Raw genomic sequence first — 13,477 nt, 5'->3', positions numbered from 1 at the left:
CGCCCACCATGGGAAGCAGGTCTGCAGGGCTGCCCTTGGGCTCGCCCACTCCTGGGGTTGCAATGGCTGAACCAGGCACCGGTGATGCCAGCCCATTATCACGCTCATCCCCAGGCAGCAAAAGCCCCATGGCAGTGGCCCTCACAGGCATGGTGTCACCCACAGTTGCAGAGCCTCTTATAGCATCTTCTCCTGGCCTTGCTCACAGCACTGCTGAGCCGGATGCCAGTGTCCCCAGGAAGACCCGTCCGGTGGCACCCTCTGTCACTTCCACCATCACCATCACCGGACCAGCAGCAGGAGATACAAGTTTCCACGGGGTCACAACACCCTACTCTGCTGTTCTCAGCAGTGCCTCTGCTCCACACAGCCCCCGTACAGCCTCAAACCCATATCCTGAGACTACTGATAGCACTCACAACACAGCCTTCAGGGCTCTCAGCCCAGCTGCTGACAACGAGACCACAGCCGGCGTCTCCTCACTGGCTCTTGACCGCACACACACGTGGGAAACTACAACTGCATCCTGGTCAAGTGCTGAGGGTACGACCACCTGTGTGGACACCACCCTCTCTGAGAGTGGTGTCAAGGGTGCAGCACCCTCAGCCGGCACCAACAGCATCCATGTGCCCATCTCCAACAACACTGGCACCAGTCCGGCCACCACACCAGCCACCAGCATGTTCCCCAGAAGCACCATTGTGCCACCCACCCTAGCCAGCAGTGAGACCTTCATGGTGACCAGGGCCACCACAGCCATGCTGTCTGCCATGCTGAAGACCACCAGCACCAGCACTGCCCTGTCCCTCACTGTAACGCGTGACGAGGCAGGCGGAGATGGGCAATCTACCCTGTCCCTTGCAACACGTACACCCTCAGTGGAGGCAACTCCCAGCTCTGCCATCGAGGTGCCTGGTCCAACCCTCTCCAGCCCAGCAGAGGAGTCAGCAGAAGCCCCATCATTTCTGCTTGGTGTTGGTGCAACCAGAGAGCCAGCAGCTGGACAGACGCCAACAGAACTGTCAACAAGAGCCACTTCTCCCACGGTCACCAGCAGCCCCGCCACGGGACAGGCAGCAAGCATGTCACCTCCAGGCTTCTGGACATCTCTAGGGGCACCTGTCTGGGGGGAAAAAACAGTCATCACCACAGGCAGCACCACAACGATCACTGCTGGGAACACAACAACCATCACTGCAGGCAACACCATGGCCATCGCTGCTGGGAACACCACAAACATTGCTGCAGGCAACACCACGGCCATCACTGCTGCAAACACCACGGAAATCACTGCAGGCAACATCACAGTCATCACTGCTGGGAACATCACGACCATCATTTCAGGGAACACCACAACTATCACTGCTAGGAACACACAGACCACCATGACTACAGGTAACAGCACGGCCATCACTGCTGGGAACACCACGACTGTCACTTCAGAGAACACCACGACTATCACTGCTAGGAACACACTGACCACCACCACTACAGGCAACAGCATGGCCATCACTGCTGGGAAGACCACAACCCTCGCTGCCAGGAACACCATGGCCATCACTGTAGGCAACACCACAGCCATCACTGGTAGGAACAGCACAACCATCACTGCAGGGACCACCACAGCCATTGCTGCAGGCAACACCACAACCATCGCTGCTGGGATCACAACAACCATCGCTACAGGCAACACCACGGCCATCAGTGCTAGGAACACATCGACCATCACTGCTGAGAGCACAACCACCATTGCTGCAGGCAACTTCACAGCCATCACTGCTGGGAACACCACAGCCATTGCTGCAGGCAACACCATGGCCATCACTGCTGGGAACACCACGGAAATCACTGCAGGCAACATCACAGTCATCACTGCTGGGAACAGCACAATCATCGCTGCTAGGAACACAACGACCATCACTGCAGACAACATCACCGACATCGCTGCAGGGAACAGCACAACCACTGCTGCTAGGAACACACTGACCGTCATCACTACAGGCAACAGCACAGCCATCACTGCTGGAAAGACCACAACCACCACTGCTGCAAACACCATGACCATTGCTGCAGGCAGCACTACAGCCATCGCTGCTAGCAACACGTCGACCATCACTGCTGGGAACATCACAGACATCACTGCAAGGAACACCACAACCATCACTGCAGGGAACACAACAACCATCACTGCAGGGAACACAACAACCATCACTGCTGGGAACACAACAACCATCGCTGCAGGCAACACCATGACCATTGCTTCAGGCAGCACCACGGCTATTACTACGGTGAACACCACGGCCTTCGCTGTGGGCAACACTGTGGCTGTTGCACCCACAGCCCCGGTGAGCCCAGCCAAGGAAGTGGGACATCTCCCAGCCGCAGGCATCACGACACAGGGGATACCACTAGCCACAGCCAACCCTGTCACCACCCCAGCTCCTGCTTTTGGGACACAGAAGGGACTGGCCACAGCAGCAAGCACATTCATCCATATCACCACTGCCTACAAAAATCCTGCCCCTGAGCCCCGACCCACCCATGGGATTATCAGTAAGTAGATTTTCTTCTTCCCAAAGCAAAGAGCGGGAAGGTGTCAGCCAGTCAAGCACCATGATGGCTGAGGGCAAGGCCCAGCCCAGGGTGGCTTGTCTGCATTGCACGTTGGGCTTCCAGATTCATGGGGAAAGGTAAAATAGGACATCTGAGTGCATCTAATTCCAATATAAAAACTGGGTTAAAAATTGGGTTACAAGCCATCAGAGTGCCGGTCCTGCTGAGGGGAGTGCAGGCACAGCACCCTGGCGGCAACCAGGCGAGTTTGACCTGGCTGCAGGAAGGATGGAGCAGACATTAATGGTTTTTTATGTTTTCATTTAATCTCCCACCCACATCAGTGCCAGCGGCCTCACTCTACCCCTTTGGCATCGAGCAAGGGGACCAAGAGTATGTCCAGAGAACGGTGGATTTTAACTCCCCTTTGTTCAAGCCAGAGATCGGGTTCCCCTTCGGGAAGTCGCTGCGGGACACTCTCTATGTAAGTTCCCCCCTCGCTGAGTGCATAAGGGATTTGCACCCTCTTCAGCAAAAAAAAACCCAACAAAACAAAACAAACCCAGAACCAAACATGGAAATGAAGCAGAAACTGAATTTCATTGGAATGTTAATTTTTTTCCAATTTAAAATGGCTGGTTTCTGCTCACTCACAGAGGCTAAAAGCCATCAAAGGAGCTGCCTGGGATATCAGGAAATAATGAGTTCTTTTGATTAGTTTACAGATAATGGACAGATCATTTTCCCACCAACGGACAACTACATCCCCTCCAACCCCAACCCACCTCCCCAGGGCTTTAGTGGTCAGGAGAGTTTGCCGATGGTGGCTGCCTTTTGGGACGACGCAGATTTCTCCCAGGGTGTCGGCATCACCTGGTACCAGGTCAGGGCCACCAAAGATGTTCTCCTGGGAGAGCCCAGCTCCTAGTTCACCCATTTAACCCTCTTTCTTAACATCTGGCAGGAGTACTCCACCCTTAACCCTACTCAAGACCCCCTTGTCCACGACGTGGAAGCAAAGATTGAGAAATACCTAAAGACTTCCTATGTAGCTAAGTGGACCCTGAAGGTGACATGGGAGAAGGCTCCAGCGTACCCATCCCGACACGATGACACTCAGGTGAGCACTGAGGGACCCAGGTGAGAGAGGGGACTGTCACCAGGGCAGGGCTGGGTTGCTGGTTTCCCACAGCTTGATGTGGGCATTTCAGGCCTCACCACGTCAGGCTGCCCTGCAGGGAGAGCAGAGGAGGCTTTGGGGCCCCTAAGGGGATTCCTTGGGTTTCTCCAGACAAGCACCTACCAGGCGGTCCTCACCACTGATGGGAACCATTCCTTTGCCCTGCTGCTCTACCAGGATGGTGGGATGCGATGGGACTACACCAAGCTGGCTGCAGACAATGTGCTGATCGGCTTCTCCAGGTGCTGTGCATGCGTGTGGCGGCATTTCGGGGATGGTGGGGACTTCTCCCAGCACTATGTTGGGATTGTTGGAGACATTATCCCCGGGAGAGCCCAGGTCCCACTCCCTTAGTAACCACGTCCCGTTTAAATCCTCTCTCCAGCAAACCACAACAGTTCCCACCACAACTGCTCTACAGGGTTGTGCTGGAAGGGTGACCCCAAACCTTGTCTCTCTGCAGCGGGGATGGCTATGCCCAAAATAATGAGTTGTCTCAAGAGCCACCAGATGTCAAGTACCGACCTGACCAGCACAGCAGCACTGGCACTGGTAGGACACAAGAGGAGCCCTCAGGGAGGGTAGGGATGGAGGACGATGTGTGCTCCGTGCCAGGAGCATCTCCCCAGAATGTACCCATGTGAAGTGATGGGCCAGCAAAACCCCTGATCACGGGCCAGCAAAACCCCTGATCACGGGCCAGCAAAACCACCGGGCAAGGGCCAGCTGCCAAGAGTAAAGCACAGGTGTCCTGCTGTGTCTTGCCGTGGCCACACCGGCTCTAGAGGGAGCCTGGAGACCTCGTGTGAGGTCAATGGCCAGGGACGGTTTTACCACAGGACCCTCTTCAGCACAAGGTAACACCCTGGCTGTTCTCTGGTTGCTCCCCAAGATGTGCGTGGGCTGTGGCTATACCGGCTCGACAGTCGCTCCCAGGTGAACTTTAGGCTGCGGTGCCTGATGTGGTTGGATGCAGAGCCCGCCCCGGCTGCCTGGAACCTCCAGCTGCTACCGTGCCCCTGCTCTCGGCCCCAGGCAGAGCTGGCCCCCCGCTACCGCTGGAGCAGAGGTGCCAAATGCAGCTCCACAGGGCCAGCCGTGGGGTGGAGGGATGGCAGTCGGTGTCCACCTGTCCTGGGGGCAGCTGTGATCCCCCTATACCATTTCAGGCTCGGTAGACAGCTCTGTGAGGATGCTGCGCACTGCATCTCCCAGCCCAGCTGGAGCTGGGGTGCGGTGTCTGTACCGAGGTGGGAGCTTGCTCGAAGGCTGGCAGGAGAGAGTATGGACCCTCCCCATACACCCCACCTCTGGTAAGTTGGCACCTACACTCCCTCATCCTAAAACTCCCTGAGCACCGAGTGCTCTGCAGGTGCGGTGGGGACCCCGACGTCCCCCAGCACCCGTGAGCCTCCCTCCGCAGATGGGGAGCTGGAGGCCTTCGACTGGTGCTGCCGGCGTGTGGGGAAGCCCCTGTTCTGCACCAGGTTTGCTGAGAAGAGACCAAGGGTTGGCTGCGAGGGATATGTGCCACCCACCCCTGGTGAGTCCTCAGGGCGCTACCTGCTTTGTGCCAGGGTGCTGAGTGGGTGACGCTGCTGGATGCGGACCTACACATTTTGCAGCAGCCTGGTGGGGACTGCTGACCCCAGCACAGCACTTGAGGCTGCTCTCCTACATGTCATGACACCAGTTTGCTTTTTTTTCCTCCCCCTAAAACAACTCCATCTCCTTTGGACTCCAGCTGGCGCTTTTGGGGACCCCCACATCACCACCCTGGATGGACTCACCTACACCTTCAATGGACTTGGGGACTTTGTCCTGCTCCTGGCCAGAGACATGCAGGCCAGCTTCGTGCTGCATGGGCGCACAGCCCAGACTGGCACAGCCCAGGCCACCAACTTTGTGGCCTTCGCTGCCCAGTATGTCTCCACCACCACTACAACAGTGAGTAGGAATAACCTGGGTGTAAGTCTGAGCTTCTAATGGGAGAGACTATCTGACAGGTTGGGTATCACCTGCAAGTGGCTGGGACCCAAGGAACATCCTCTCTCCTCTTTCTGGCACCTCCCACGACCCAAACGAAGTGCTAATACTAGTGGTTTGGACTAAGACTAATGAGACTCAGGTCTAATATCTCTTGAAAGCTGACCAGCAAGGGCTTGGAGCTCTGCAGGAACACCCTTTTCACTGCACAGCCTTTGTCCCAACCACCAGTCCCCTCTGGATATATTAGCACAAGCATATACTCTTTGCTTTGCAGAATTGCTCCCCTTTCAATAAGTAAAATCACGCTGAGCAGCATGAGGGGGCTCAGCCTGGAGCCCACCAGCCCAGCTCTCCTTGCTGCCATGGTCAGCTGAGCAGCAGTGGTGGCCTGTGCATGCCCCAGGCCAGCAGTGATGGGGAGCAGCTTGCTGTGCTCTTCTGAGCAAGCATCAAAGCCTTATCATGTGTTTGCTGGGGTGAAGGACACATGAACATGGCCCCTGGGGCTGTAAGAAGATGGGGTTTGGCTCATGTCCCCAGCATGGAGGGGGACAGGAAGGTTGAGCAGAGGGGCTGATTGGGACATCTGGTCTGATTTGCAGGTTGAGTGGACCTTGGGGAGCCAGGGTGATATCCAAGTCCTCCTGAATGACAAAAATATCCCATTTTCCTATTCCCAAGGTGAGCAGAATGTGCTGTTAGATGTATTGGAGGGGGATGAGGGATGTTCCCACCCCATGGGGACCAGCCCTGCCCAGGGTGACAGCAGCCTTCCAGAGCTTCATTAAACGTCTCCCACCTGCACCCTGTCTCTGACTCAGCTGGGGTGGATGGGGAACACTCCCCTCCCCAAATTCAGGGGCATCATTTCAGACCCCAGCCTTGTGTGGACTCTCTCTTGCAGACATGGGTGCTGAGGTGTACTACAGCCCTGGCGTCCTGCTGGTCAATGACTCCTCTGTCACAGCCATCTTTGATGGGGCCATTGCCATCTCCATCTCAGCCACCTCTGGGATCCTCAGCGTGGTCTGCAGCCTGCCTGATCAGTACCGCAACAGCACCAACGGCCTCCTGGGTAAGGACTTCTGGCACTGCTGGAGCTGGGGTGCAAAGTCCCCTTCCCATCCTAAAGCAGGCTGGAAGCCACTGGAGGAATGTGCTTGTGAGGGCGGGGACCCCTGGGTCTAAACTAAGTGCCAGCCAGCACCAGAGAGGAGTTCAACCCCAGCATGGGGGACTTCAGCCCTTTGGCGATGCTCCACCAGGTGTGTGGGACCACGACCCCACAGATGACTTTCAGATGCCAAACGGTACCAGCATCCCTGTGAATAGCAGCGAGGAGGAGATCTACAGCTACGGGATGACCTGTAAGTCCAGGTTTTAAATCCACCTTGATAATTCCCCTGTACTTGCAGCTTCTGGCCATGCTTTGTCTGGAAACTTTTAGACACTTGCCTGAGAAAAAGTAGCGCCAGGGAAGCCCTTTGGTCTCCTCACTGCTCCACAGAAATGAGCCCTAAAATATAACAAACCTTAAAAGCCCAAGGCTGTACCCATGACGTGCTCTCTTGCAGGGGCTGTTGGAGAGCACAGTCTGTTTGCTCAGCCTCTGGACTCACCAGTAACAAACTTTAGACCCGTCTTCTTGTCTCGGCTGCGGCAGGAGAATGAAAGCCGGTACCAGCTGGCAGCCTCGCAGTGCTATGGCAGCAAGGAGTGCATCTATGATTCATTGAGCACAGGGGACATGGCCTTGGGCCTGGCCACCCAGACCCTTGCAGCCAGCTTCCAGCAGAAGAAGACAGTACTCAGTAAGTAGAGCAGGTTCTCACCCCTCAAAAAAGCACAGCATGAGGAACTGGGCAGTGCCCTGCACCCTCCATGGACTCTCTTGCCCCATATGAGGCGGGAGACAAGTCACCAAGGTCTCTGAATTGCATTACCTGGGTGGCCGGTCTTGAAGCCTGGGAGATGTCACCATGCTGTGCAAGATGCATGTGTCAGTGGGCAGCCATGGCATCTCTCTAGGGTCCCATCCTCACCTTGGGGGTGCCAAGGCCATGTAGCAAACAATCAGCTCTGTGTTGGGCTGCTCTTTCCTCAGACGCCTTCCCTCCCACCATCATCGGTGATGCATTTCTCACAGCCTTCAGGACAGAAAGGGTCAGCAAGCAGTACCGTGCTGTGGGGATGGGCACACGCTTTGTCCCCCATCTCTCACCAGAGCTCAACATATCAGGTAAGGAAGGAGAGATGGGACAGCTGTGCTGTGGAGACACTAGCCACCCAGACCCTTTGCCACCTCCTCTAACTCCCACATCTCCCCCCGGCAGAGAGCGGCACCCTGACATGGGAGCCCCGTGGGACAGCCCCACTCACCATCCCCCTGGAGGCTGTCGGGTCCAACAACCTCTCCTCCCTTCTCCAGCTGCACTTCACCCTTTGCAGCTGCAGCAGGAGCCAAGAGTGCGACTACAACGACACCGTCACAGTTGAGGAGTCCTTCCTGCAGGTAGGGTGCCAGAAACCTCCTCCAGTGGCCGTGCCAGCCATCCACCCATCCTCCTGGTGTCCTCTAAGCCGGTGTCACTGTCCCCTTCCCAGCTGGCAGCTTGCAAGTGTGAGGGTGGTTACTCGGGTCCCTTCTGTGAGGACCCTCCGGACCGCTGCACCCAGGGATGTGTCCCCGGCGTGGGCTTCGACTTGCACACCGGCTGCGGCCCCTGCCCGGCTGGCCTGACCGGCGACGGGCGGCCCTGCTCAGGTGATGATGACTGGCCATGGCCACCTGGAACGGGGACACTCACGGGTATTTCTCCCAGTGCCAAACTGCTTTGCCTCAGCAGATATTGATGAGTGCGCGCAGGGGACGGTGTGCCCAAGGAATGCCACCTGCACCAACACGGTGGGCAGCTACGTCTGCTCCTGCCCCACCGGTGAGGAGGGTGAGTATGGGCACCCTGGCAGGAATGGTCCCCATCACACCCCAGGCTTCAGTGAAAGATGCAAACTGGCCAAAGAGGAGAGGAGGGGGAGCTGGCTCAGCTCTGTACCCAAGACCTTGCTGTCCTTAGCAGAAGGGACCAGAGACCAGCCACCCCTCATCTCTCTAATCTGCCCAGAAGGGAAATTTTTCCCATGACATTTTTCTCTTTGAGGAAAAAAAAATAAAAATCTCATCCCACCAAAGTTCAAATGCTCATGTAGAGATTGGGGGAGCTAAAATCAAACTTTGTTTTCAGATGGCTGCGGTGGGGTTGGGGTGATGGGTTTTGCTCCTGTTCTAATACAGCAGGCTGGGATTTCACAAGGGCAAAAGGCTCCAGCTGGCAGGAGAGGGTGCAGGCTTTTCCCTGAGGATCTGAGCTTATACTATAAGTCCTAACACATAAAAAACCATCCCAAAACTTGGAAGAAAAGCATTATAGAGCGACTGAGGATGGATCAGTGCACTGGGACTCTGCTCCCACAGCCAGACTCGTGCCACCACCTGACCTGTGCTCCCCATTCCACAGGCCAGGGATGTAGCTCAGCCTGTGGCTCCCGCTCCTGCCCTGAGGGCTACTGCAGCAATGGGGGGCTCTGCCACCTGCACTCCATCACTTGCACCCCTGCCTGTACCTGTCCCTCGGCTTTCACCGACCAGCGATGCCTGGTGGCGGGGGGGGATTTTCGACCACTACCCAACTCAGGTGAGTGCCTGTGCCTGGTGTGAGGGGAACCCCAAACCCTCTCACCCTGGTCCTGGGATGCCGGAGCCATGGCTGCGACTTCCCTCCAAGCAGATCTCCCACGGAGAAGTGTCCGGCTGCAGGTCAGGACTCTGCAGAACACCACTGTGGGTGAAGTCAACGACACCGTACGTCACCGGAGGGGATGAGCTCAGGGAGGGGGATGCACTGGCACACTGAGCACCATGGCAGCTTGGGGTGCCTGTGCCTCCATGATCCCCAGGGATCCAGCAGACCTGTGAGGCTGGAGGGAAGCAGTGCCAGCCGCGTGATGCCACCTGTGGCAGTGGCCATGTGCCAGGTCCCCATCGAGCGAATGAAAGGCCAGAGCAGCCCCTGGGGCTTGGCCACGGTGTCCGCAATGCCCTTCAGCCTCTCCCTGCACTGTCCTGCCCTCCCCTAACGTCCTCCTGCTCCCCCCACTGCAGGTCTCAGGCATCCTGGGCTCCCTGAAGATTAAAGCTTTCCAGAGCAACATCAACATCACCCAGATGTAAGTCGACTGTGGAGTGGCCCCATGCCCACCCCAGGGAGCCAATGGGGCAGGGCTGGGCATGGGGCCACACGATTTGGAGCACAAAGCACATTTTCCCCTACTCCAGAGTCTGGATTTCCAGCACTGTTGCTGATAAGCCCTTGGAGATACAAGCCCTATGGCACCTTCCATCTTCTGCCTCATCCCTTCTTTACTGCCACCCAAATGGGGAAACTGAGGCACAGTCAGGCTTGGTCACTCTGTGATGCAGCAGTGGCTCTGCCAGCAACCCTATCTTTTCCCCACAGGACAGATGACGATGGCTTCACCTTTGCAATGGTGTCCACCTTTGCCTACGACAGCCACAGCACTGTCATCCGCTTTCTCAATGAGGAACTGCAGGGGGCCATCATCAGCGCCTTTAAAGGGACGAGGGGGCGGCGGGAGGCGGGCATGCGCCTCCTCTTCCAGCCCCTGCACCAAGACAGCATCACTGACCTGGTGAAGCGTGAGTTGCTCCTGGCAACTGGGGGAGCCAAGGAGGAGTATCCCACTGTCCCCATCGTCCTCATCATCCTCCATGCCCTGGGGTTTGGGTAATGCCCGTGGGGGAGGTGGGTGGGCGGCAGTGCCCACCCTAGGCATGGATCCAGCTCAGGGAGACCTTGGGAAATATCAAAGGGTGACGCTGTGTGTGGCCAAACCTGTGTACTCCCTTCCCAGTGACAGTGGCTGAGCTGAGGCTCTATTTCTCCTGCGGTCTGTATGGCTACAAAGGCTACCAGCTGGACTACGTGGGGACCGTCGGCTTTGTCTGCATCTCGCCTTGCAAGACGGGCTACTGCCACCATGGCGGATGGTGCCAGCACCTGCCTGAGGGGCCCACATGCAGGTAGTAGCAGGTCCGGGGGCAGGCGAGGCCACCCACCACAGCCCCTTCTCCCCACGGCATCACTTCTCCTCCTTCCCCATCCACAGCTGCCTCCCCTTCTCCATCTTCTCTCCCGGTGGCGCCCGGTGTGAGCGCCTGGCCATCAGCCTTGCTGCCTTCCTCGGCATCTTGCTGGGAGCCCTGGCTCTGCTCTGCCTCCTGCTCGCTGTCACCTGCCTGGCTCTGAGCCTCTGCCGCCGGCACCGCCACCAGCACCGGGGGTGAGCCATGGGCTGGACCTGTGCATGGGTGGGTGCTGTGGGTGCAGCAGGGAAGGAGGCTGAGTACCAGGAGAAAAAACTGGTGGAAAATCCATCTCTGGAAGTTCCACCACCGGTGGCACCAATCTGGCCCAGGCAGGGAGACCCTGCCCTGGGGAAGGGGGTGAGATGGGTGATATTTTAACATCTTGTAGCCCCTTAGTCATCTGCTCCTCAGGGGTGTGATAACATCAGTGGGTTGAACATTAGCTTCCCTTTTTCCCACATGTCAGGGAATATTTGCATTTCTTTCTCATCCCACCCAGTGCTAGTATACAGACAGGCTTTCTACTTAATTTTAATTTGAATACCACCCAAATTATTTCCACTGGAATTCATGTTGGTCTGGAGCAAGAAAAAGGCAGTCACAGGATTGAACCTTGCTCTCCTGCAGAGCAGGGAGTTAACAGATGGCTGACAAGGTGCAAGGCTGGGGTGGAAGCTCCAGCATCTCCTTCCCACCACCCCAGTCATTGGTCCCAGTGTGGCATTCATGCTGTGTCCTGCTCCTGCTGCTGTGCCTGGCCCTGGAGTGAGGGATTTCTGTGAAGTGCCTCCGTTCACCTGCACTTGTGACAATGCGAGAAATTGTAGGTGCACAACAGCTGGGACTTTTTCTTCTGGCATAGCCCCCTCTCACCCCCACACTCAGTCACTACTCCCCTCTGCCCCCCAACCTGGGCACCAAGACCAGGCAGGGCCTCTCCCAGCCCCACCTGACATGTCCCCTTTCTGCTCCACTCTTCCCAGGGCCAAGGAGAACTTCTGGAGACCACGACCCTTCTCCTGTGAGTACAAACCTGCAACCCACCCTCACCCAGGCTCTGCTTCACTCCAATCTTCTTCAAGCCCTGCTCATCTTCCCTGCTCCAGCTCTGATGATGGCAGGAGAGCAAGCAGAGCCCATCTCCTCCCACTCCCTGGAAAGGCACTGGAAACCACAGCTCCAGGCCATTGACTCCTCAGCCCAGGTCTGTCCAGAGGTTGTTGTCCCCATGGAGGCTTGGGATCAGGCACCGTGAGCTGGGAACTGATGTCCTGGCCATGTGCCTCAAAGATGCTCAGGAGCCATGCCTTGTCCTGGAGCATCAGGCTGAGCTCATCGTGAAGCGCAAAGCCTGTGCAGTGCTGACAGCACGGAGTGACCTGTCCCTCCTTTACAGATAAGGATCCAGAGACCCCACGTCAGGCCTCTGAGCCAGCTAGCCCAGCAGCCCTAGCCTGACACTGGTCCTGTCCCAGTGCCACCAAGCTGGCAGAGGGGCCCCCACTGCTGCTGGCCCTGCCACACGTTCCTGAGGTCTCCGGCATCAGCACCCACAGAGAGGCAGGGGATGAGTAGCTGCCTCTCAATGTCTGGTCTTTGTGGGAGGATTCCTTCTGGAGGAAGGGGGAGTTTTTTGAATGACAGATATGGTTTTATGTTCGCCATAGTGAGAGGATTTCACCCTCCCCCGAGGACCTGCAGAGGCAACCAGGGTAGTGCTTGAGTGTGTCTGCACTGCGGTACATCTTAGTGCGATGTAGCTGGACCTGGCAGAGCCGCTGACAGCAGACGCGGGTGGGGTAGTGCAGAGATTATAATCGATTAGGAATAAAATAGAATAAACCAAAAATCATGGCATGCTGCTGAGTAAGTTTCCTGCACCACATGGTGCCCATGTGTCAGTGCTGCTTGCCTGTCTCAAGCTCTGAGTCTCTGCTTTCGTCTGGTCCCATTCACAGGGCCAAAGAGAAGATGAAAGCTTTTTTTGTTGCTCCACCCCCTCTTTCCCCTGCAGACTCATAAGTCTCTCTCACCGCTCTCCCCAAGCACCACTCACAGTGGCTCAGTCCACGCAGATCAGGCTGTGGTCCCCACAAACACACCACAGCCCTTCACCCCTGCTGAGGGTGAAGATGCTGTGCCTCAGGAAGCGTGTAGCAGGTCCCAGAGGACCCCAGCTCCAGCCCTGCTGTCCCAGAGCCCAGCTCAGCCACTCACATCACCAGCACCAACTTGGAGGGCAGCAGCATCCTGCAGTGCCACTGGCCTCAACCTGCCCCCCTTTTTTTTTTTCCCCCGCTTTCACCAGGAGATGTGGCTGTCACAGTGATGCTCAGACCTGTCGGAGACTTTATCGAACAAACAAGATTTGACAAGATTTTATTTTTTTTGAGAAAGGTAGATGCTCTCCTACGCACAAAAAGAACAAAAGAATTATTTTTCTCACAATGTTTTTGATGGGGTTGAATTTTGCCCTCGCACACCCAGCAGAATTATCAAGCAGACTCTTGCCTGGTTTGGGGAGAATTGCCCCTTCTCCCGGGCACAGGGCCTGGGGACCACACGGGGAGGGATGGCTGGGAGACAAAAGT

The 13,477-nt window shown here is 56.7% G+C and overlaps 1 protein-coding gene across 1 annotated transcript; it reads left to right on the top strand.

The window, feature by feature from the left end:
- Nucleotides 1-128: 128 nt before the first annotated feature.
- Nucleotides 129-12,461, top strand: MUC4 (mucin 4, cell surface associated). The gene is made up of 25 exons (XM_009868446.1): nucleotides 129-2,553; nucleotides 2,898-3,037; nucleotides 3,272-3,436; nucleotides 3,518-3,673; nucleotides 3,845-3,975; nucleotides 4,197-4,285; nucleotides 4,626-4,802; nucleotides 4,903-5,046; nucleotides 5,157-5,276; nucleotides 5,478-5,680; nucleotides 6,325-6,403; nucleotides 6,627-6,797; nucleotides 6,988-7,089; nucleotides 7,297-7,533; nucleotides 7,827-7,896; nucleotides 8,171-8,234; nucleotides 8,327-8,486; nucleotides 8,569-8,667; nucleotides 9,238-9,414; nucleotides 9,508-9,581; nucleotides 9,882-9,946; nucleotides 10,237-10,436; nucleotides 10,652-10,820; nucleotides 10,907-11,080; nucleotides 12,362-12,461. Exons 1-25 carry the CDS (start codon nucleotides 129-131, stop codon nucleotides 12,459-12,461), a joined length of 5,691 nt encoding a protein of 1,896 aa, XP_009866748.1.
- Nucleotides 12,462-13,477: the final 1,016 nt, after the last annotated feature.

Source organism: Apaloderma vittatum, unplaced genomic scaffold (assembly GCF_000703405.1).
Source record: "Apaloderma vittatum isolate BGI_N311 unplaced genomic scaffold, ASM70340v1 scaffold26564, whole genome shotgun sequence".
Taxonomy (NCBI): domain Eukaryota; kingdom Metazoa; phylum Chordata; class Aves; order Trogoniformes; family Trogonidae; genus Apaloderma; species Apaloderma vittatum.
This window is presented reverse-complemented; position numbering and strand designations above follow the sequence as displayed.

Excerpts from the sequence above, each read along its gene's own strand:
- MUC4 (XM_009868446.1), top strand. The coding sequence starts at position 129 with ATGGCAGTGGCCCTCACAGGCATGGTGTCACCCACAGTTGCAGAGCCT. Across the intron at positions 2,554-2,897 it reads ACCCACCCATGGGATTATCA|TGCCAGCGGCCTCACTCTAC; the intron begins GTAAGTAGATTT and ends CACCCACATCAG. Across the intron at positions 5,047-5,156 it reads CCCCATACACCCCACCTCTG|ATGGGGAGCTGGAGGCCTTC; the intron begins GTAAGTTGGCAC and ends CTCCCTCCGCAG.